Here is a 26015-nt window from a genome sequence, read left to right as displayed (position 1 = left end):
CATATCTCAAAAAAGTAAGGCACTCCTATAATATACAACGTATCTGGTACAGTAGAGAATAACAAAAAATAAACATTTATGTTAACTGGAGAAAAATTTGTCACTCTTACTGCAGCAACTACATATAAGTATTAATAATTTATATTTGATGATAGATACTCCTACTGTCTGGAAGACGTGCTGTGATATCTCTTTGATCAGGCCTCAAGTCTCTCAACAGCAGGCACTGTTATGACTCTGTCATAGTCCATGTTGATATGAATGACTTGAGACATACCTCACTGGACTATTTGAAGAGAGACATGCAGGTATGTCCCTAATCATAAGCAGTTTACCTTCGCTTAGGATGATACCTCAATATAAACAAAAAATGATTGACTTCAGTAAATGGCTTAGTTTCTGGTGTCATTCCAAGGGAATACAGTATCTGTCAACCTGGGATGACATGGTCGACAGACCTCAATGCTTTGCCAGAGATGGTCTTCATCTGTGACCTCTGGGATTTTGGTTACTGGCTAAGGATCCTGCCATCCCCATTGTGCCTTTTTTAGGCAATGTCACAATAACAAAATTCCAGATGTAAAAATACCCTCTAAAAACAACCTCAAGGTTATGTTGCTAAATGTTAGGAGTCTAAACTGAAACTGCACTCACTGGAAGCAGTCCTCACCCTGGAAGATGCTGACATTTGTGCAGTCACTGGCACCTGGTTTAAGGCTGCTAAGAGCACCACAGCTATACCAAGTTACATTTCCTTCCACACATTCAGACCACAAACTGAAGGCTTCAGAACTGAAGGAGGTGGTGTACCTTCATTAAAGATCAATACACCTCTAGATTGGTTAAACAGCACAATTCCCTTGAATTATTTTAGATGCAAATTGACTGTAGGTAAGACCCCTCTTCAGGTCATTGCCAACTACAGGACCCACTCCATGAATCAGGACATCCACTCAGCCTACTTGCATCTACTCGAGTTAATCAAGATACAAACAAACACCCTGGTTTTGGGTGACTTTAATTACCTGTCCATAGACTAGGTAAATTATACATGTTCTAACTCACTTGTCCAAAGGTTCCTAGACTTTGTTAACTCCAATGTCCTGGACCAGCTGGTTGACACACCCACAAGAGGCTCAAACATCCTGGACCTGGTACTCACCAACATTGGAGACTGCTGCACCTCCCTCAGTGCGTAGCCATCCCTGATGAGATCCGACCACAAATCAGTCTTGCTAGAAGAAACTATAACACAAGACCCCCCCCCCCTCTTAGCAACAACTAAACTAAAAAATTTCTCCAAGGCCAAGTACAACCTCTTACATAATGGCATAAATAGCTTCATAGCCCCTCCCCCCACCTAAGCTGAGTTATACTCCAGTGCTTTTTACAAGCACCTGTACAACTGCATTGACTCTGCCATACCTGATAGAAACAAAGCAAGATCTTCAAGGAAAAACAGACACGCCTGGTGGACAACTGTCATTAATAGGCTATACAACAGGAGAAATAATTTGCTGTCTAAGAGCAGGAAGGAATGGTCTCAAAACTGGAAACACTCCCTCTTCAACTTAAAAAAGCAAATGAGACTCCTAGTTAAGTCCTCCAAAGCTAACCATAAATCCAAATTACTTTCCCTAACTAAGGATAACCACAAGGCAGTCTTTAGTTACATCTGTAACCTCAAAGGTAAGGCCCAGATTTGCACTAAACTTTTACTTAATGGCACTACATATATAGAACTTGTAGATATAGCAAACCTGTTGGCTGACAGGTTCAATGAAAACTTCACTCCCCTGTCCATGCCACATATACCCCAAAGTATCCATAACATGTGTCCCTCATCTTGTATCTCAGAGGAGCAGGTCTTAAATGCCCTCTCCAAGGTCAAAAACACAGTCTCTATGAGACCAGACAACATCCCGGGCTGTGTTCTACATGGGTTAAAACAAGAATTAGGATCGCCATTGAGCACGCAGACTCCAAACTGAAGATACTCCCAGATGAGAATAGGAATGGAAAACATTCTGCTGTGAAGTGATAATGCTACTCACTGAACTCTGTGCTGCCCATAGCGTACCCCTGTAACTACAGTTCCATAGACTGTGAATGTCCACCATTACTGGCATTACTGGCAATAATGATATTTAAAGATGTATTCCAGTTATGGTGTTAAACAAAAATAAACTATACCATTATCCTAAAATAACAAGCTTGCCTAAAATGGAAATGAGTACATATCTTTGTGTCATGAAACACTTCTGCAAACAGTGAGCATTCATATTACTACACTCCAAGACTCACATTTGTGATACACAACACTGCTCGGTAATAGTCTCTATTTGCCATTCACTGCTTTTAAACTGCAAGTTGTCTGTATAATTAAATGTCTTCTATGTATAGGAATGCTAGTAATTCTCATATCACAGAGTCACACGGTCTGTTTCCTTGTTTCAATATTTTCATTAAGCTTTTGCAATCACTGATGGTCAACAGGTAGATGACATCTACTGCCTTCTCAGACTACATTTAAGATATGTTCACCCTCATTTATCACTGGAACTTATTCCAGAAGAAGCACTCCCGCCATCTGACAATGGCATTTTTACAAAGAAAGCTGTGGATAACTCCACCTGGAAATGCACCACTTACAAGTGAACGAAACTGTTGCTAGCAGAGCAGTTTTCCATTGTCAGAGCTTCCCCGTCAGAAGAATAATCTCTTATGCCTCTATTAAAGCTGTCTTCAAACCAAAATTTCACAAATTATGTATTCTTGAATATATACTAAAGTTACCTTACTTCTTTAACTCATGAAAACATTTTAAATATTATTAGCCACTGAAACTGCAATAGAAGTGCAGTAACATAACATAAATTTGTTATAATCTATTCCACTTGTTTATGATCAATATTTTTTCATGTTTAAGTACTATTTATTTTTTCAGAGTCATAACTAGGGCATGGTGAAGAATGCTACTGCCTGGACAAAAGTGGTTAGGAGTGCTTTTGACAGGTGCCAGTGACAGAGTGTAGTGACAATACTTCTTTATGAAACTCCAGTGATATAATGTATTCATAAATAAATGCTGATACTGCAATTTGTCATTATGAGTGAGGTATTGAAGTATTCAGTGTTTGATGATTTAACTGTAGTAAGCGTTATTAGACATTTGCAACAAAATAAGCAGGTTGCTACAGTTTTAGAGCACAGCAGCTGTTTTCTTTCTCTATAGATTTAAGAAGACCTTTTTTGTTTGGGGAAATAAGCAGGACACCGGATGACTTACTGTAGGCACAGTCTTGCTATCAGTACCAGTGTCATCTGCTTTTGTTTTTCTGGTGGTTATCAAATAATTTATTGGCAAAACACCTTGTACCCAGCCTTATCTGCTTACTTCCTCATAGGTATAATCCTCATACCTCTCAACCTGGAAACATCAAAAATCTAGACAAGGCCCATGAAAAATAGGTACAAAGCTGTACGCTGATTAACGTAAAATTTGCATACATAATTATGTAACCCCACCTACTCCAATGGAATTGTGGGATTCCAACTTTCAAACGCAAACTGATGGACAGACAACCAAACTACGGCACCAGAGTCCCCCTGCAGCCATTCCAATGTCCCATTACCTGGCTATTTCGCCCCATTTACCATAAACACTAATGTGTGCATACTGCTTTACTTCTACAATGATTACTTGGATTTTATTTTTACATTTTATAGCACAATGCACAAACACTAACAGATATCTGCTAAACAAAGCTGCTAAACAAAGCAATACTGTCTCACAATGAAAATAGACTTGGCATTAAAACTTCTCTGCCCTTGAAACTAACATTCATTGAAACAGCATTGAAACCCACACACCACATCCAAAGAAAATGCATCTGGCCAGTGGTGGATAAAGATTACCTTTGGGCTGTTTTCAAATCATTGGCCCCTTGCACACAAAACAAGAAACATACATGTGTTCTTTGATACACCTTCCTGACTTTACTAAATTATATTCCTTGTATAACACAGCACACCTGTTAGACTTAAGTTAGAGCGCATTTTAAACTTATTGTTTGAACATTTTTCCAGTAGGCAATGAAACAAAATGCATGAACCAATAATGAGAAAACTGCCCAAATTCAGAACATTTCCATCATAAATGCCTACTTCCACACACACACACACACACACACACTATATATATATATATATATATATATATATATATATATATATATATATATATATGGGTCTACTTTCATAGACCGAACGTACGAATCACCGACACACATTTTCCCCACCCCAAACAACTGACAACACACCACACCGACAACTCAACATACCGAACACCAAAACACCGACACAAAAAACGCCAAATACACATTGCACACAACAACATATCCACTAACCTTAACCTAAACCCTAACCCTAATGTCCAACACTACCGCACACTTACCCAACCCGCACCCTAACCCTAACTCACTTAACACACCCCTAAATCTCAACACCGTCACTATCGCACACTCACCATACCTGCACCCTAACCCTAACTCACTTAACACACCCCTAAACCCCAACACCGTCACTATCGCACACTCACCCTACCTGCACCCTAACCCTAACTCACTTAACACACCCTAAAACATTCAGCCCATCACTATCGCACACTCACTCCACCCGCATTCTAACCCTAACACACTTAACACTACCCTACACAACTCTACGTCACTTCCACACACTTACCTCACCGGAACCCTTAGTCCGACACCACCGCACACTCACATTTTCCACACACTATCCTAAAATCCCTCAGTATCGTACACTTACCTGTCCGCTCCCCAATACTACATCTGTCACTTTCGCACACTTACCGTATCGCGCTCACACGCTGCCGTTGTCGGTCTCTCAGCCGTCGGGATATCGTGTTTTCGGTAACCTACCTGTTCGGTCGTTCCGTCTCGGTCTTCCGGGTGTCGGTAAAGTGGCGCTTCGGTCTATGAAAGTAGACCCATATATATATATATATATATATATATATATATATATATATATATATATATAAAATATATAAATAGAATGACAGTAGTGTAAGCCACAGGTATCTTGCACAGCTTCTTGCACTTATTTTCAGTTTCAGTTTTTTTTTTTTTTGGCAGGGGGTGGGGGGATACAAGGCCAAAAATCAGGGACACATTTTAAACATTGTTTGTATAATTTTGGAAAGTTGCTAGAATAAAATGTTGTGTATTACCACCATGCCTTTCACTGTCAAGTCTTGAGCCCAGGACCCCATGCACTACAATCAGAGCAACATACCACTATGCCAAATCAGCAGTTTCTTGAAAGACAGGAAGACTGAAACTTAAATGGCTATCATTTACTGAATTAAGTTCTCACTTCTCACCATAGCTCTCAACGTCTTAGCACAAAAAACCTGGACAAAGCAAATAATGGGGGAATACAGGATTCAGTTCTCACTTCTCACCATAGCTCTCAACGTCTTAGCACAAAAAACCTGGACAAAGTCAATAATGGGGGAATACAGCCCTAAAATAGGGACATTTTCAAATACTGATCTTATAAACTTAGAAAATTGCTAGAATAAAAGGTGTTGTTACCATTTATTTTGTGAAGAATATTAAGTCTGAAATTGAAATGCCTGTCATTATTTAGTGAATTCAATCCTTCAGTGATTTGCCACAAAAATCTTGAAGACCACGAATTTAATGAGCAACAGAACAAAAATATATTCAAATGCCTGTCATCTGCCATAAAAATCCTGAAAGCCACAGATTTAATGAGGAATAGAAGAAAAATATATTCAAATGTCTGTCATTTGCCGCAAAAATGCTGCAAACCACAGATTTAATGAGGAATAGAACAAAAATATGAGGCATAAATTTGCAAGTTGTGGTGGTTAAGGACTTTAGGCTCTTTTTACCTGTACCCAAGGAACATGGTTTGAGCCTGAGTACTGTTAACCACCAGGTGTATTCCCTTGGGGGCATTCTCACACACCCCCAAATGGGGAGCTACTTGGCCAGCCAGAAATGCATGGATGGGAGCCCTTGAGCTCAATTCTGACAGGCTAATGTCAGCCCAAAAAGCATGAAAAGCTTTTTTTAAAAAGATGGGAAAAAAATCGGAAATGAAGAGGTGGCACTCGGGAATTGTGGCACTCCATTATTTGGACCCCAAAAACTCCGTAAAAACAGAGTAATTTGGTACAGTTGGGAGGTATGATAATCCTGCAATTGGATTCTGATCAGCGGGATGCTGATCTGTAGCAGTCTTCTTCTCTTAGCAATATTTCTACTTCAACAGCAATGTAATAATCTTATCCAAGGATTCCAACAAAGCATTATGAAAATATCTGACATAATAAAAGAACAGTGACAAGTGGCAGTGATCACCAAGCTTATGTAGAATGTTTATTTTCTCTTTTGCTATAAACACCCAAATTTCAAAGACATTATCTTCACTCTGTAATGATGTAAAACAGTCTGGGTAAGCTTGTCCTGTGCACTGCTTAATGGCACTTCTACATCTGTTACAATGCAAATCCTACAGAATGATCACTCTTAATGTACACTCCATGGAGAGGAGATTATAGATCGCTCTTTATATGACTTTGACACCCTCCACTAATGTTATTTCTTCTCACTGTTTCTTTCTCTTTCTCTCTCTACCCGGCTTTTATCTTTTCACAAAACTATTTTTCACATCCAGATACTACATTTCAGGAGAGCCCAAAACAGTAACCTGCTTAGTGATATGAGATCCAAAAATATGACTGTTGTGTTACATTCTTGCAAATTCCAGGTGGCATAAACCAGCAAGTATTTTGCATGCTAATAATGATGCAAGCTCTACTGACAGGAAAATTGTACAATTCTTCCTTTGTCATCATAATGGCTATGTTTTGCATAATATGTTCATAGGTTATAACCAGGCAGTTGATCTGGGAAGATCACTAGCAGTTTTCAAAGAAATACCAACTACATGATACACCTCTTTGTAAATGTATTCCAGAGAAGCATTTCATGATACCCCTCTGTGTAAATGTATTCCAGAGAAGCATTTCATGATACCCCTCTATGTAAATGTATTCCAGGGAAGCAATTCATCATACCCCTCTGTGTAAATGTATTCCAGAGAAGCATTTAATGATACCTCTCTGTGTAAATGTATTCCAGAGAAGCATTTCATGATACCCCTCAGTGTAAATGTATTCCAGAGAAGCATTTCATGATACCCCTCTGTGTAAATGTATTTAAGAGAAGCATTTCATGATACCCCTCTGTGTAAATGTATTCCAGAGAAGCATTTCATGACACCCCTCTGTGTAAATGTATTCCAGAGAAGCATTTCATGATACCCCTCTGTGTAAATGTATTCCAGAGAAGCATTTCATGATACCCCTCTGTGTAAATGTATTCCAAAGAAACATTTAATGATACCCCTCTGTGTAAATGTATTCCAGAGAAGCATTTAATGATACCCCTCTGTGTAAATGTATTCCAGAGAAGCATTTCATCATACCCCTCTGTGTAAATGTATTCCAGGGAAGCATTTCATCATACCCCTCTGTGTAAATGTATTCCAGAGAAGCATTTCATGACACCCCTCTGTCTAAATGTATTCCAGAGAAGCATTTCATGATACCCCTCTGTGTAAATGTATTCCAGAGAAGCATTTCATGATACTCCTCTGTGTAAATGTATTCCAGAGAAGCATTTCATGATACCCCTCTGTGTAAATGTATTCCAGAGAAGCATTTAATGATACCCCTCTGTGTAAATGTATTCCAGAGAAGCATTTCATCATACCCCTCTGTGTAAATGTGTTCCAGTGAAGCATTTCATCATACCCCTCTGTGTAAATGTATTCCAGAGAAGCATTTCATGACACACCTCTGTGTAAATGTATTCCAGAGAAGCATTTCATGATACCCCTCTGTGTAAATGTATTCCAGAGAAGCATTTCATGATACTCCTCTGTGTAAATTTATTCCAGAGAAGCATTTCATGATACCCCTCTGTGTAAATGTACTCCAGAGAAGCATTTCATGATACCCCTCTGTGTAAATGTATTTCAGAGAAGCATTTCATCATACCTCTCTGTGTAAATGTATTCAGGAGAAGCATTTCATGATACTCCTCTGTGTAAATGTATTCCAGAGAAGCATTTCATGATACCTCTCTGTGTAAATGTATTCCAGGAAAGCATTTCATGATACACCTCTGTGTAAATGTATTCCAGAGAACCATTTCATGATACCCCTCTGTGTAAATGTATTCCAGAGAAGCATTTCATGATACCCCTCTGTGTAAATGTATTCCAGAGAAACATTTAATGATACCCCTCTGTGTAAATGTATTCAAGAGAAGCATTTAATGATACCCCTCTGTGTAAATGTATTCCAGAGAAGCATTTCATGATACCCCTCTGTGTAAATGTATTCCAGGGAGGGATTTTATGATACCCCTCTCTGTAAATTTATTCATTCTGTGGGAGAGATGTCTTCCCCCCAGCAGACTCTCTTTATGTTGCAGTGGAAGTTAAGGTTTTGAGTATGAGTGTTTGTGCCATTACATATTTTGTGAATGTAGAGAAAGTCACAAAGGACATGGCCATTTAAGCCCTTTTAGGTGAGGCAGAGGTTACCCCCATAGGCGTTTGCATTAGACTGATAAGAGAGGTAGAGCTTTAAAGCATTTTGTATAAAGAACTGAAGTCCTTGGCATTCTTAGTGAGGAAACTTTGTGGTCTTTTGAGCTGGATCATATGTTCGGCCAGATACATATTGAAGAGGGCATTATATTCAATTTTGGAACTTCTATGACAGGTGTATAGTGGAATGACAGCATCATCCCATGATGAAGACATACCTTTCATAATCATCTGGACTTGATTGTATTGACATAGTGGTCAAAGAAGAGATCATTATCTATGAAAGTACCTAGGTCCCTAAAAACTGTATCAACTTTGGGGGGGGGTGTCTTCTATGTGGTATGTACAGGTGTGGCATTTGTTGACATGATGCCACACTTTTGGCATTTAGTCTTAGACCATGATCCTGGTGCCATGTCCTTGCATGGGATAGACCCTGTGGTAGAATCTGGGAGTTTTCGGGACAATTGATGATATACTCACAGAAACTCAGATATTACATTATAAAAGTTCAGCTTTAAGATATGTGAGATAAGTCACATGGGAGTAAGAATCCAATGACATAACACAGAGGACAACACTGTGAAAGCCAAGATGCACTGGTTGAAGACAATCTGCAATTACAACTAAATATGAGGCATACAACATATCACTTCCATGTGTTCACTGCACACGGTTTTAAAAAAAGTACTGCAATTAGCATGTGCCAGGGAAAGAAAGACAGTTCTCACAAGCACACAGAGCTGTAGCTGGGATAGTTGATGCTCTGGCAATTCTCCATTTGGTAACCTTCTCAATTAGCAGAACCTCCAGACCTGAAGACCACAAAAAAAAAAAATCTTCCAGTTCTTGACAAAGAGTTATTATAGTTCTATATAGTAGTTATTTCATATTTTTCATTCAGAAAATGTATCAAAAAGTTACACTAACTCCTTGCTCTCAACTAGTAACAATGAAGGCAGCTTTTAAATCATTTTAGCATTTGAGATCTTAATTCATGCAACTATGCTTATGAGTTATTTATTTTATTTATTTAACATTTGTCTAACAGGAAAGTCCGACTTGAAACGAGCCAATTTTCAGTGGACACCCGGGGAGAAATGCTCCAGACACATCTTTGTAATGTAAGAAGAAACCAGAGCACCTGGAGAAAACCCACATGAATGCAGGAAGGACATGCAGACTTTGCACAGAAGGCACATGGGCCGAGAATCAAACCAAAGAACCTCTAGCTGTGAAGTGACAATATAAACTGCTGCACCACTGGGCTGTGCGCTGTCATGAACAACCACAACCATTTACAGAAAACACTACACAAAATAGGGAAAGGAAGTAGATTTCCATGCCTTTCTCCTGTATCACTCACACACACACACACACACACACACACACACACACACACACACACACGCACACACACACACAGGCACACATGCACACATGCACACACACACACACACACACACACACACACACACACACACACACACACACACACACACACACACATGCACCTCACTCTACAAGGGGCAAATAAGAGTCACATATCCATGTTTTTGGGACATGTGAGGAAACCAGAGCAACTGAAAAACCCCATGTGAACACAGGGACATTGTGCAAACTCTGAACAGAAGGCACTTTAGTCAAGACTTCAACTGGAGAACCTCTCACTGTAAGAAAACAATGTTACTCACTGCAATAGTTTGCCACTGGTGATCTCTACCATGATGGCTGCTTAAAAAAATGCTAAACTCACAATCAACAACAGTAATTGAGTGACTGCATCAATAACTTGCAGGAATAGATCATCACCTCTTCTGCAATGCTGATAAGATTTGCTACTAACTTTTATTTAGGGTACGTACCACCTGCATTGCCCTCTGCATTCACTACCACAGCGAACGAGCCAAGAACAAGAAGAAACATTCTGAAATTCTGTCAAGATGTGCAGAAAACAATATCACTACAAACAATCAGACTTGAATGAAGAATAATGTATTTGAAACCACAAAGGCAAAATGGCAAATGATGGATAAAATGTTTTCAATGAATGTAGACAAGGAAGAGGAAAAAGCACTCAAACTGAACTGAACCAGACCTTACAGTAAGTAGAAATGGGCAATTGCTTTCTCAAAGTCATTTTTATGTTTTCTTATGCTGAATGTCATTATTTTATTTATGAAACTCACCATGCTGCTTGTATTTGGTATATCTCGAAATCGATCCAAAGTTTGAAATTTCTGATTTAATTCCTGAAAGAGTTCCATGTGCCTTTTTCTTGTATGCATGACTTTCTGCGTATAAAAATAAAAAACAAACATTAACGCAGCTCATAATGCAAGTGACATACAATTTCTTACTATACATTATTACCTGTACATATCTTTGCAAATAGAAATAACATTATTATTAGTGACACTTTGTTGTATTTCATATTTCTGTGTTCAGCATTTTTAATATCATTCCTACCACTTAAAGGAATTTCTGGCATGTTAAAAGTAGAGACAGATTCTCGGTCAATGCGGAAAATAATGCATTCAAGACTTTGGCTAACTGCATTTTACTGAAACTATGAACCAGGCAGGCTACTCTTTTCTGTGGAACTCTCTAGGCAAACTAGCTACTACTATATGTGAAAGTCACCTAGTTAATGACTACAGCTTCTAAGGAGACTCAGCAAGAACACCTACAACTGCTATCAATGAACGCTTCCATCATGGCTACTGCTACATATGCAACAAAACTAAAGACAATAGTCATATATGGAACTTAGGAATGCCACATAAAATATTTTTGATAGTAGGTAGCAATTCAGTGCATCTCCAAAGAAATTCAAGTTTTCTAAGCATTATGTAAGCATTTTGTAAGCTTTTATCAATGTATGCATACTTTGTAAACATGCTTCCGCATGTTACTCAGAGCTGTACGTAGGGTAGAGTAAGGTGAAAGGGGAGGCAGCTCTGAGTATAAGCTGTCAGGGGGGCATGATTGTCAGGTGCCAATGGTGAAGGAGTACAGTAATGACACTGCATTATGAGGATATCCCAACTTCATCTAAGAATGCCAGCAGTGTGTTTCCATCACAGCTGAAAAGCTTGGTGAGGTTTAGCAAGTTGCTTGTTGCAGCTGAAGCACTTAATGACATATAAAAATCAACGCAATACAACCTCTTCATACTGTCAGAGTAAAATAACTATATCTATACATAAATAAATGTGTGTGGGTGCATGTGTATGTATGTACGTGTGTGTGTGTGTGTGTGTGTGTGTGTGTGTGTGTGTGTGTGTGTGTGTGTGTATATATATATATATATATATATATATATATGTGTGTGTGTGTGTGTATATATATATATATATATATATATATGTATATATACAGAGAGATATGGATATACTTCAAAATACTGAAGTATACAAATACTGAATGGCTAAATATTGATCGAGAAAGATCAAAAGCCAAAAGAACAACAAAAAAAACCAGTCATGTAATTATGTATAGCAACTCCAACATTGCCTAAACTGTCGGTTATCCCCCCTCTTGTTTTGGCTGCTCTCCTGGATACCTTGTCAGCTTCTCCTGTGGCCCCTGATTCTCAGCCCCTTGGTACCCTTCTGACAGGCCTGCCAAACTGTTGCTGTCTACAAAGTTGCTTCCTTCAGATTTGATTACCAGATTCATATGACCAGGTATGTTTTGGCCCTCCTTTCTCAGGTTTCCAAAGTGGTCTCTGACCTTCCTGACTCTGAGGGAAAGGCTTCAGATCTTTCCCTGTTGGACTCTACCTCTCAAGTTACTTGCCACGATAACGGCTACAATTGAGCTGATGCCTCCTCCAAGACTGCGGCTTTTGGTTCAATTATGAGAAGTTACTGTTGGCTTTGCTTAATGATATTAAGACCAAATTGTTGGATACTCTCTTTGGACAACAAAAATCTTTTCGGTGGAGGTGCTGCTGCTGAACTTTTCAAGTTTCTCCATGATAAGAATAAAGCCTTGCAGGAGTTGCAACCTATTTTTGTTTCTCCTATTGCTAACTTTCAGAGGAATTATCCTTCCAAATCTGCTTTTTTCACAGACCTTCTTGCCCTTTGCATAACGGGAAAAAAGGGTTCTAGATATGTGCCTCCTACTAAGTCTACTCCAACTCTTTCCCTGTCTCTTCCAACAAGACTCTTGGGTTCTGTCCATTAGACACCAGGGATATTTTATGATTTTGAAATCCCTTCCTCCCTTTTTGGACATCTTTTAACTTCCTTGGGAACAGCTTCCTCTTTTCCCAGAAGTGCTTTATTCTCTCTCTTGGTCCAGGGCACCATTCAAGCTGTGCTTTCTGCCCAGGTAGGGAGGGGATTCTATTCCAGAATGTTTTTGGTTCCCAGAAAGGAGGGCACTTGGAGACCAGTTCTGAATCATTCCCAGCTCAACACCTTTCTCAGAATTCATTCCTTTTGGATGTTGTCTCCTCAGACTTTATTTCCCTTTCTTCTACCTCAGGCCTTTCTAGTCTCTTTGGATCTCAATGATGCCTACCTATATATCCCCATCCATCTCCTTTTCAAGAAGTTTTTACATTTCTGTGCTTCTTCCTTGCATTTTCAGTTCTCTGCTTTGCCCTTTGGCTTCTCTACTGCCCCAAGGGTATTCACCAAATGCTTTGCTCCTGTTGTTGCCTTTTGCAGGATGAGATGAATTCAGACCTTTACCTCTCTGGATGAACTGCATATTCGGGCTTCTCCCACACATGTGCTGCTTCAGGATCTCAGGTTTACGATTTCCCTGTTTTAGTGTCTGTGGTTCACCATAAACTTCCAGAAATCAACTCTGATGCCATTTCAGGATCATATTTTCCTTGGTTGCAGGCTTCAGATCATTCCTGTGTTGGCATCTCTGCCTGCCACCAAGGCCGTCTCTCTCACTGCTTATTTCCAGTCTTCTCTTCCTCTGGCTTCATTCATAGACAGGGAATTTCTCAGAGTCCTTGGGTTTATGGCTTCCACCATTCCCATGTGCCCTCTGGCCAGGCTCCATATGAGAAAGCCTCAGTGGTACCTTAACTCAGTGTGGCTCCAAAATTGCCACCCCCAGGACTTCTCAGTACCCTTCCTTCACTGTCTCAAACTCAAACGTCAGTGGTGAATTCATCAACTTTCTCTCAGCTTGGGGCTTCCTTTCCAAGTTCCACTGCAGACTTAATAGCTTTTTACAGATGCCTCCAGACAATTCGAGTCTGTTGGCTCTTCATCGGAGGTTGTACCACATCAGTGGAAAGGAGATAATAGCTCATCTTCTAGTTCTTCAGGCTTGTCATTCCCACTTTCATCCTGGACATTCATAGTTTTCTCAGACAATACCACAGTGATGTGGTATGTCAACAAGCAGGGGAATACAAGGTCTTATCTTTGCAAACTAGCTCTTTAGGCCTGTGATCTAACTGTCCAGTATCAAGTGACTCTGGGCAGTTTACATTTCATTGGAGCACAGTGTAGTGCAGACTCTGAGCAGGTCCAGCACACAAGCTCATGAATGGATGCTTCACAGAGATGTGTTCCTGGACATTGTCCATTACCGAGATATTCCTCAGGTAGATCTTTTTGCCTCCACTCTAAACAGACAATTTCCTCTGTTCTGTTCCAGTGTCCCAAGTCCTCTGGCTTAGAAAGTGGCCACCTTGTCTTTTCCTTGGAAGGGAATGTTTCTGTTTGCTTTCACTTCCCTTCCCCTGTCTGCACAAGATCTGGTATCACTCTCCCAGAATCTTGATAGTGATTCCACATTGGCCCAGACAGCATTGGTTCTCCCTTCTTTTTCACTTAGCCAGGGGCAGTCACCACAAGTTCCCTCACCAGGGTGGATCTTCTCATACAAGACAAGGGGTCTCTTATCCATTCTCACTTGTCCACTCTTCAACTGATGGTGTGGATGATAGGGTTTTGATTCCTTTCAAACATATATTTTTTGAGGATGTGGTTCTGGTTCTGCAGGAGGCTAGGTAACCCTTACCAGGAAATTGTGTGTCCAAATGGAAAAGATTTTCTTTCTGGTGCCTCTCTTACCATCAGGATCCCCTATCTTTGGAAGTTCTTCTGGTTCTGTCTTACTTGTTCAGTTAGCTCCATGCTGGGTTAGCATATTTGTCAGTTAAAGCTCATCTGTCAGCAATTTCTGTCTGTCTATCCTTGATTCTACCTCTGGCCTCTAGATTTGAGATCAGGCAGTTTCTAGAAGGCACGCTTTATATCAGGCCTGCCAGGAAACCTATTCCACTTTCTTGGGACCTCGATGATTTACTTAAAATTTACTTTGGCTCCTTTTGAGATTCTCTTCAGCTTCTTTACAACACTGTACTTGGAAGACTGTTCTTTTTTTGCTTCTCACTTCAGCCAAGACCGAGTCTGAACTTCAGACTTTCATTGCTGTCCCTCCTTTCTTAGTTTTCCACAGAGACAAGGTGTCTCTTTGTACTAACCCTTTTTTATGTCCAAGGTGGTCAGTGAATTGTCTCTTAACCAGTCAATTCATCTTCCTTCTTTTTTTCCTTCTCAGTCTGCCACTGAGAAAGTTCTTCACACCTTAGATTTGCATAGACAGCTCAGATATTTGGATAAAACTGAAGTTATTTGCAAATCTCAGCAGCTTTTTCTTTCCTCTCATCCCCAGGTCTTTGGGTTTGGTTATTTCTAAGCAAACTATTTCTTCCTGGATTTAAGGCCATTTCTTTTTGTTTTGCTTTCCTCATCAGCAAAGGCTCATTCTACCAGGGCTGTTGCCTCCTCTGGTGCTTTTGCCAAGGTTCTGGATACCAATTCCATCCTTGCTACTTGGGCCTCTTTTCATACCTTCACTAAGCATTACAAGTTGGATGTTATTTCCAGGGCCAGAGCTGGCTTTGCCAGGGCTATCTTGTATAGCTTTATGGAAGGCTCTTCCATGCTGTCCTCCACCCAGGCTGCCTCCTGAGCTTTTTTACTCTCCTTTAGGTTATGAATATTGCAACATTGATATGGCAGGACATAATACAGTTTTGTAAATTTTTTACCGTAACAGTAGGTGCCCTTCTCTTCACTGTTCTAGTATTCACTACCTTCTTCCTGCCCAGTTTGCTGTTGCCTATTCTTTCTTGCCCTTCTGGCCAAGGGGCTCTTCTACTCTTTCTTCTTCTAGATGCCCACATTTTTCCCTGTCCATAGTGACATTCTTCTCCTCCTGGAGCTTTTCCAGTTCTGAGTGTGAGTCCATGCTTCACCGTTATGCCCTACACCTTGCATGGGGAGCATATGTTTGATGTCTGGCACCTAAAAGTGCTAAATGCTTTTGGTATCCTGGCCAGACATTGGTCTGTCATTGGCAGGGATTCCCTTGGGTTATGAATATTGCAACAGTGAAGAGAGGGAGATCTATTGTTATAGTAAGATTTTACACAATTCTACTTTCTGAGGATCTTAGGATTCTGTTTGGTATATACCTTTGGATGAGATTTGACTGCAAGGATGGTTTTAAGTGGATGGTTAAGTATTTTGTGTGCTGTGAGTAGCTGGGAGAAGGGTGTGTGTTCAGGAAGATCTTGACAGTTGAGAGTATTGAGTGCTGTGCAGTGACTGGGGCAGTTTGGGAGGCTGCAGCGGAATTTCCTAATTTTGCTGCAGGTGATTCTTTTGGTTTGTGTTTGGAAGAGTTGAGATATGTGAATATTGTTGAGGCATATAGGTGGGTAGGAAGGAGAAGACAGGTGGCAGCTATTTTTTTTTAAATATGATCACTTAGCAGGTGATTTGCTCTATAAAGAAAGCCTAGTTTACAGTGTGCCTTTTTTGACAGCAGTGATAACTTCTAATAATTTTGTGTTGGGGACATTTTTTAATTTTTGTGTTTGAGAAAATAATAACATTAGTGTTTTGATTTATGCTTTAGGAAGACATAGGATTAGTTTGGTTTTACTGGGGTTTAAGAACAACTGAGATTTATTTAGCCATTTTTCTATAGAGGCGAAAGCTTCCTCTGTGATTTCAAAGTTGGGAAGATTTAATGCTGAACAAACTAAAGTTGAGTTGTCAACATATTGTATTATGTTGGCAATTTCTGATTCTTTGTGCATGCCATTAATGAAGGAATTGAAGAGTACTGGCCCAAATACGGAGCCTTTCGGGGACACCTGTAATGATCAGAAGGAAAGTGGAGTGGGAGGCATTGAGTTTTACACACTAGGTGTGATTGTTTAGGTAGCTTGAGAACCATCTAGTTGAGGCCTATATGATTTAGTCTTTGGCGAAGTAGTTGATGTGAGACCATGCAGAAGACTTTTGACAGATCCAGAAAAAGGATGGCGGCAAAATTACCTGAGGTTTTACTTGGATTAATGATATCTAGGAAATGTAGCAGAGCAGTTTCTGTGCTCTGGTGGGGTGGAAAATTTTGTTTGGTAGGAGAAATTGATTGGTTATCAAGTAGGGGATTGAGGGGTTGGCAGAATGCTTAAGGTGTTTACCTCATAAACACAAGGTAGAGGGTTTGATTCTAGGGTTTGGGAAGGTGGCCTAATGGTTAAGGTGTTTGCCTTACAAACACAAGGTACAGGGTTTGATTCTCATAAGGGATAGCTGGCTAGGCTTAAAATGGCTTGCAAGGGCAATTAGCCTGGTACTAACCTATGAACCTATAAATATATATATACATACGCACACACACACACACACACATATATATATATATATATATATATATATATATATATATATATGGGTCTACTGCCATAGATCGAAATTACACTATTTTGAAATACGATAGTAGTGTCCCACTAACGCAAAAGTGCACTTCAACGAAAGTGCACTTTCGCAAAAGTCACAAAGTTGAACGGGACATTTCCTGCACTGTGGTGCAGTAGTGATGGACCTTAGGGTTAGGACTTGGGTTAAGGATAGTAGACAGCTAGTAGGGCTATCCACTATCCTTAACCCAAGCCCTAACCCTAAGGTCCGTGACTACCGCACCACAGTACAGGAAATAGGTCTGTAACTACTGCACAGTGGTGGAAATACAATTTCCTGCACTGTGGTGCGGTAGTCACAGACCTTAGGATTAGGGCTTGGGTTAAGGATAGTGGATAGCCCTACTAGCTATCGACTATCCATTACCCAAGCCCTAACACTTCATTCGTTCTAGTGACTTTCGCGAAAATGCACTTTCGTTGAAGTGCACTTTTGCATTACTGGGACACTACTATCGTATTTAGAAATAGTATATATATATATATATATATATATATATATATATATATATGGGTCCACTATGTAATCTCGAAATACTGAAATCCCGAATTTCAGTATATCGAAATCAGATAGCCGAAAAGTCAAAGTTCCGAAACTGGCAGAAGTGCGAAATTCAAAATCCCGAATCACAGAGATGTTGAATTTCCGCTTCCGCTGGTGCAGTGTGTGGATGGATGGGTGGAAGTATAGGTAAGTATGTATGTGTTAGTGTGCTGGTTAGGGGTTTTAGTGTGTGTAAGTGTGTGTTGTGACTGTGATGTGTGTGTGTGTGTGTGTGTGTGTGTGTGTGTGTGTGTGTGTGTGTGTGTGTGTGTGTGTGTGTGTGTGTGTGTGAGGGACTATAAAATGTGTGGGTGTGAGTTTCCTTTGTGTGTCTGTTTGTGCGATCTTGGATTTAAAATATATAAGTAGGGAGGGTGTGATGGGTGCAGACCCCACTTGGGGGGCGCAGGGGGGCTTTCTCCCCTGCTTATCTGTAGTGCAGTATTGCTTATTTGATTGTTGGGGGAGTTGTGTGTATGTTTATGTGTGTGCTGTATGTGTAGCATACATTCGGGATTTTGAATTTCGCAGTTATGTGGTTTCAGAAATGTGTGTTGTAGGTGGGTTTTCAGCTATGCGATTTCGAAATATTAAAATTCAGGATTACAGTATTTCAACATTACATAGTGAACCCATATATATATATATATATATATATATATATATATATATATATATATATATATATATATATATACATACATATGTGTGTGTGTGTGTATCATCTATAGCAAAAATTACACTAGGTTAAGAATCCCATATAATATCAATTTTACTTTTACCTAGAGCTTGTTTTATCTTCAGCATATTTCATAGAGCAATCCTCAGTAAAGCCATTAATTAGTAGGTGTTGTGACAGTTTCTCAAAGCATAACTTGTAGAATGACATGTAGATAAATAAACATGCATAAAATATGCTGTGTAAAAAAACATTACTGCACTGCAGAAGACTTAGTAGAATGCAAGTTCTCCAGGGGAGGCAAGCATCCTAGATCCCCTTGTGGAGGGATGCACTAGCCATCTTCCAGGTAGTTTGTTTTTTAATTATTATAGTGGTTACTGCAGCTCAGCAATAAAATATTTTCAGACAATGCAGCAGTGTCAGAGTTAATGAGTTGGTTTATTTTGGTCAAAACAGACTTATCTACTGTATTTGAGCAAATGTGCTTGGGAAATTGCAGTTCAAGCAATTGTTTTCAAAAAATATTCAATCCGCTGCCTTCAATACCTTCTTCAGAAAAAAGTGCAAACCACACTTCCAAAGTTGAGGCCAAAGCAGAGAGAAAATAAATGGAATATTATCTGTAGCCCTTGCCATAAAATATTACAATGTCTAGTTACAGCACTATAATTATATAAATGAGTTAACTATATATAAAGTGTGTTTTTTCACGGATGTGCAGCAAAAAAGCAACTGTACTGGCCACTGCATAGAAAAGGCAACATGTTGTTGACCTCAGAGCAAAACAGGATGTATCTCTAACAGAATCTCCTTTACATATTTAAAGCAAATATAACTCAACTTCTTCAGCTTTTGACATGTTTGAAAAAAAAAAATTACAAACATAGCAGATTTGTAAAAAGCTTTCTTTTTTTTGGGGGTGGTCACACTTTCTGTCATTGTACCAGGCTGACACCCACGTGCCCATGTCCATGTCAGGTCTACTAGCCGATCTCCATAACCTCCTAGACTTACTCTGGTACACTGTGGCATGTCATGAATCTTAAGAGATACTGAGGGCTCAGCCATCTCCAAATCCTCAGGGGGGGTTGTATGCCCCCCCCCACTCCTGGTGATGTGTCTGTGTCTGAGGGCAGGGGTGCAATAGGGACATTGCAACATATCCCTCTGCCTCTGTAGCAGCTCAACCAGGTCCCCCTGCCTCTTCTTTGGACCATGCCTCCTCCCAACAACATCCCAGCCACTACCAGGGATCATTACAGGAGACATCCATATCATCACTCTACTCCAAGACAGGAAAAACCCATCCTTGCCTGTCACTCTGCCAAGGTCTCCAGGGTTGCAGTCAGGGCTATATCCCTCTATGTCACTGGAGCAGATCCGTAAGAAGCTAAGCTAATGTCTCCCTCACATCGTTGGCATAATTTCCCTGCTTCTAATGTACTGCACCACTAGAAGGAGAAAATAGGCAGTGTTATTTTGGTATTACTGCTTCTGTATGTATGAAACAGAATGAACGCATGTGATTTAACTTGAACTTTCATATCTTTGCATAATAAAAAGAATATGCGTATTTATGTGTTTGCTTGCAATTAAATGAAAGTGTACACACACACACACACATAGACACACTGATATATATACTTCCATTTATTTGCAAACATATATATATATATATATATATATATATATGTGCATGTGTGTGTGTGTGTGTGTGTGTGTGTGTGTGTGTGTGTGTGTGTGTGTGTGTGTGTGTATGTGTGTGTGTACATATGTATATGTATGTGAGTCTAGAAATGGATATATCTATGTGTGTGTGTGTGTGTGTGTGTGTGTGTGTGTGTGTGTGTGTGTGTGTGTGTGTGTCTGTGTGAGACTGTGTATCTGTCTCAATGGAAATCAATGATTGTATGTAGCCGGATTATGTAGCTGGATATGTCTGTAAATGAATGTTTTATAGAACAACTAACACAAAAACTGAGAACAGTAACATCCATACACTGCACAGGGAAAATTATTTGAATTCAAAAGTGAAGCTAGTTTCAGAAATTTGGAATAGTTGTCTCTTACAGAGAAAACGTATTTCTTTTTCCTGGAATAAATGCAATTTTTGTAGTAAAAATGTATCATTAAGTAGGCTATAAGTTGTGAACTGGAGCTTGTCTCACCAAAACACTAGGCCAACTTTGTATTAATGATATTCTGTAAACAGTGCAGTTTAATTATCTCTTCAATCTGCATCTTGTGTTGTTTCAGTGAGATTACATGCAACCAGAAGGCTTCACAATCAACTAATACAAATGATTTTCCACATTTCTATTACAATTTCAAAGTACATAAAATTTATAGCACATGGAAAGTCTAGAACAAGACTTAGTAATTTGTGTTTACAAAGTATAACTTACTTCAAAGTCCAGGTCAGAATAACGTGACTTTCTTCTCTGTTAATGATAAAAAATATCAAAACATTACATTCATGAGACAGCAGTGATCTGATTCAATAATCCCAGTAAATCACGTCTACATTAAAGTATAATATCAGGAGACTACTGTTGTTTTGCCTTGTTCCCAGAAGGGAATACACAGCCCTTTGGTACAGGCACAAACTGAGCACAAAGCAAAGTTAGACCTTAACCCAAAACTTGCAACAGGTATAATAATATAACAACGTGCATAGCTATTTTACTCTGAAAGTTAGTTTCAGCATTTATTTTGGAAATTTAAGTGAGAAAATTTAAAAGTAAAATAAGTATATACAAATTCCTGAAACAGAAGTGGTGAATAAAATGAATAGATGCATATGAGTCATACAACACATGCAAAATTGAAATGTTCTTGCATGTAAATTGTGAGTAGCACAGGACAGGCTTTATTGTTGCTTACTGTTTCCTAAGAACTGCGGTGGTGGTGCTGCGGTAGCGTTGTCACTTCACAGTAAGACATTGTCCTGTTCGAATTTCAGCTAAAGCGTCTTCTGTGTGGAGACATGCGTGAATGGGTATACCTTCATTGAAGGTTGTGCGTCAGGGCTGGCAACTCAGCACGTAAAAATCTACTGCCAATCATTAGCGGACTGGAGTTCTGCTGTGGCGACCCCTAACCGGGAAAAGCCAAAAGACACAACAACAACAACTGTTTCCTAAGAACAATGTTAATTAAACCTGAGTTTTTCTATTGCAATGAAATGCTAACTATAGCTTAAGGAAGATACTGTTTGATTTTGTTTTATAACCCCCCCCCCATTCACTCAGATTACACACAAACACCCGGACAAAAAAGAGTACATCTCCCTTCCAAAGAGATGTTATAATCTTTGAGAGGATTACAGTAGTGATGCCCTTGAAATACATTAATTGTGGAAGGTATAACATCTCTATAAAATAAAAGAAACATAACATGCACTTCTAGCTTCTAGCAGAAAGTATTTTTTCCTCAATAAATAACATTTTTAAGGAAATGGATCCATCAAACAGTGAGGGATGGAACTTCACATTGATGTAATATCACATACTCCTTTTGACTTGCAGAAGGTGACAATTCTGAGACAGATGGAAAAAAATTCAGCAAATCATTGTCTTACAAATGTACATTTCGGTGAATTTTCCAAGTTACTATGGCTGAAGGTGAAAAGTTATCAACAGTAAAAGATGCTACCTATATCAGAAAATGGCTTAGAATATAATTTATTTAAATCACTTCAAATGTCATTTTGAAAGGGTCCCCCCTAGGAATGTTTATAGGTTCATAGGATGGTACTAGGCTATTGGCCCTTAGGCCTATGCAAGCCCAGCCATAACAATTCCCTGGAAATTTCTTCCCACAATATTTACTTCTCTGGGCCCCTGTCTAGCAGGGCAACTGACATGATCCCCGGGGTGAATTTCCTATCTCCCATCCAGTCATCAAGGTTCCTTTTGAAGAGGACCAATGAAGCGCTCTGCTTGACATGTATGGGCAGTCTATTCCAGAGTATGGGGAGTCTCTGGGTCAGGAACCTATCCCTCCAGCATGTTTTGTTCATTGTGATGATAAGGTTTAGATCCCTGGAGCGTGTGGCTCTGAGGGATTGGGATTTCTTTAAGTGGAGCATGTCCAACAGCTCAGGGTTTGACATGGCCTTGTATGTTAAGCAGAGATCACCTCTGAGTAGATGATATGCCACAGACTATAGCTGGAGTTCTTTTAGACGGTCAGCATATGGCATCTGCTTTAGGCCTATGATTCTTTTAGTGAGGTATTTCTGTGGCCTTTCCAGCCATGGCAGATGTCTTGTGAGGTACATACCAAATGGGGCATTATACTCTACAATTGGTCTAATGAGGGATGAGTACAGTGGGACAATGACCTCCTTTTTTCTGGATGAAAAGCCCTTAGTGATGAGGTGTGCCACATAGAAGGATTTCCTGATTGTTGTGGTGATGTGGTTATCGAAAGTGAGACCACTGTCCACTTGTGTCCCTAAGTCTCTCATCACACTTTCGATGTTAAGTGTCCTGCCACCTATGTGGTAGTTCATGGGTACATGTTTTTTTCCAAAGGGGATAACTATACATTTCTTGGCATTAAGCTTGAGCCCATGGCTCTGGCACCAGGCATCTATTTCTGTAAGGCCCATTTGTAGAATATCCACATCATTTGGGGATTCAATAATGGCTCCCAGTTTGCAGTCATCTGCAAACTTTGTTAGCCAGAGTCACTTAGTGTTGGCCTGTACTTCAGAGAAGTAGATGCCAAACAAGAGTGGTCCCAGGACTGAACCCTGAGGTACTCCACTTGTCACTTGTCTGGAGCTAGATTTGGAGTCGGCTACTTTTACAGTCTGGGTTCTGTCAGTAAGCCAGTTGGCAACCCATCGAGTGATGTAGGGATTTATGCCCAGCTTAGTAAGTTTATCTGTGATTCCAGAGTGGGGGATGGTGTTGAAGGCCTTGGCGAGGTCCAGATAGGCTGTGTGGACCGCCTTACCCTCGTCAACAGCTCTGGAGACCGATTCGAAGAAGTCAAGTCAGATTCAGGAGACAAGATCGGCCCTTCACAAACCCAAACTGGGTGGGGTCCAATGTTTGAAGGTTGCCAATGTCTTTGTTTATAAGTTCCATGATAATGCATTCCATGCCCTTGCAGATCAGGCTTGTCAGACTGATGGGACGGTAGTTCCCGGGATCCAAGGCGGATCCTCCCTTGTGGAGCGGGATAACTGTAGCTGTGCACCACTCAGTGGGCAAGAAGCCTGAGGTAAGGCTATGATTAAACATGACACTTAGGTGGGGTGCCAGTTCATTTTGTAATTCATGTAGTACACAGCCTGGGATGTCATCTGGTCCCATGGATGCTGTATTCTTAGCTTTGGAGAGTGCTGTTTCTACTTGTGTGGCTATGATTATCGGAATTTGGCAATCTTTTGGTATTGAGATGGGCCCTTTAGGGGGTGAGAGGGGGGTGAAGTTGGCACTAAATCGATCTGCCAGGATATTGGCAATATCCTTGGGATCAGTATGTTTAATGCCATTCTGTTGTAGCTCAGAGCAGATCTGAGCATTGCCATTTAGATTCTTGACATAACTATAGAATGCCTTGTGATTGTCTTTGGAATCTTTGGCAATTATATTTTCATAACTAGCTTTTGAGGATTTTATGAGGGATCTCAGCTTTTTACTGAGACTGGTGAGGGAGTTTTTTGCATCCTGCGATTTTCCTCTTTTCTGCAACAGTTTCTTCCTTCTGTTGTATAGTTTGTTTATAGCAGGGGACTACCAGATTGGCTTCCTTTTTTTGGAGAAGAGCATCTTGGTTCTATTTGGGATGGCACGATTCATGCACAAGTGGATGTGCTCCTACAGTGCCTTAGTGTAGGATTCTGTAGTCGAACTTCCAGATCCCATCTGCGTGGGTGTTGCAAAGTTTGTCACTTCTGACTTCAGTAGCATGAAGTTGGCTTTGGAGAAGTTTTTTAAGGAGGTTTCCTTACTGGGGGGTGGGGGTGGAATGTGGATGCCAAGGGTGATTTGCTTATGGTCAGACCTGACCAATGAGGGGGTGACCACTGGTGTGGAGCATCTATCTCCCATGTTGATAATGACTAGGTCTAGGATATTGGAGCCTCTGGTGGGACAATGGATTAGTTGATCCAGAGCATTGGAATTTATGAATTCCAAGAACCGTTGGGAAAAGGAGTTGGTACCCGAGTAGTTTTCCCAATTAATGGCAGGGTAGTTGAAATCACCCAGTGTTACGGTGTTTGGTTGTATCTTAATATTTTCCAGTATGTTTAGGAAGGCGTAGTGAGAATCTTGGGGTATAGTGGGGGATCTGTAGCAAGCTACAATTTGGATTGCAGTCTTAGCTAGTGTTAGTTGCACCTGGAGAATTTCAGATGCAATGTGTTGGGCAACTAGTCTGGAGGTATGAATATCCTTGGTGAATATGAACACTCCTCCACCTTTAGTGTTTCGGTCTGGTTTTGTGGCTGAAAAGTGTGGTAAGAATTGTAGCCTGGTATTGCAGGGGTGCTCTTTGGAGCTTTGAACCAGGTCTCAGTCACTGCACAGATATCGATGTTCTCCATTTTTAGGAGTGCCACGAGAGAATGCATTTTGAGGTTTAGACTTCTAGCATTGAGTAGCATTACCTTCAGATTTTGCATGGTTGTATCTGTTACGGTGGTGGTTTTATCCTTTGAACCTTGCCTAAAAAAGGCACTATAGGGGTGGCAAGAGCTTTAGCCAGTAACCTGAATCCCAGGGGTGACAGGTGCAGACCATGTCTGGCAAAGCATCGTGGTTTGTCGATCATGTCTTCCCAGGCAGACAAATACTGGATCCCCTTTGAATGACACCAGAAGCTTAGCCAATTGTTGAAGTCAATCATTTTTGTCCTTATACTATGGTATCATTCTGGGCGAAGGTAGGATGCTACTCAGGGCTAGGGTCATACCTGCCTGCGTCACATGATCCAAGAGCTCTTCCATGTCTCTTTTCATGTAGTCCAGGGAGGTACATCTCAAGTCATTCACTCCAGCATGGACAATGACAGAGTCGTATTTGTATTTGTTGTGGAGTGACTTGAGTGCATGCATTATGTGGCGGATCCTGGCACTGTCCTGCTTATTTCTACACTTGCTGCTGCATTTTGCATTTATGGGGTTCCTGCCAGCTTTTCCCTCACATTATAACTGGTGAAAACAACAAAGTGGCAGAATTACGTATAACATACTACTGCAGACACAAGATCTGGTAATAAGAACATGCCACCCTCCCTAATTGCATAGTTTTCAGTGAATGTAAGTAGTTTGCAGTAATACAACTTAAGTTTTTTTCTGTTCCTCTGTGTGCTGACACCATATTGTTGCTAGA

At 40.2% G+C, this 26015-nt stretch overlaps 1 protein-coding gene across 1 annotated transcript in view; it reads right to left on the bottom strand.

Moving 5' to 3' along the window:
• The window catches only part of ADGRB3 (adhesion G protein-coupled receptor B3), a 3555978-nt gene that overhangs the window by 1375 nt on the left and 3528588 nt on the right, over positions 1-26015 (bottom strand). The window contains exons 29-30 of the mRNA XM_044063870.1: positions 21069-21104; positions 10863-10967 (exon numbers count right to left, since the gene is read on the bottom strand). Of these exons, the coding sequence (XP_043919805.1) occupies positions 10863-10967; positions 21069-21104 (141 nt within the window). The remainder of the gene's footprint in view (positions 1-10862; positions 10968-21068; positions 21105-26015) is intronic.

The sequence above is a fragment of the Protopterus annectens genome, chromosome 2.part2 (assembly GCF_019279795.1).
Source record: "Protopterus annectens isolate FY-2018-M chromosome 2.part2, PAN1.0, whole genome shotgun sequence".
In the NCBI taxonomy this organism is placed as follows: Eukaryota; Metazoa; Chordata; order Ceratodontiformes; family Protopteridae; genus Protopterus; species Protopterus annectens.
The sequence above is the reverse complement of the archived record's forward strand: the minus strand, read 5'-3'. Positions and strand labels throughout refer to the sequence as shown.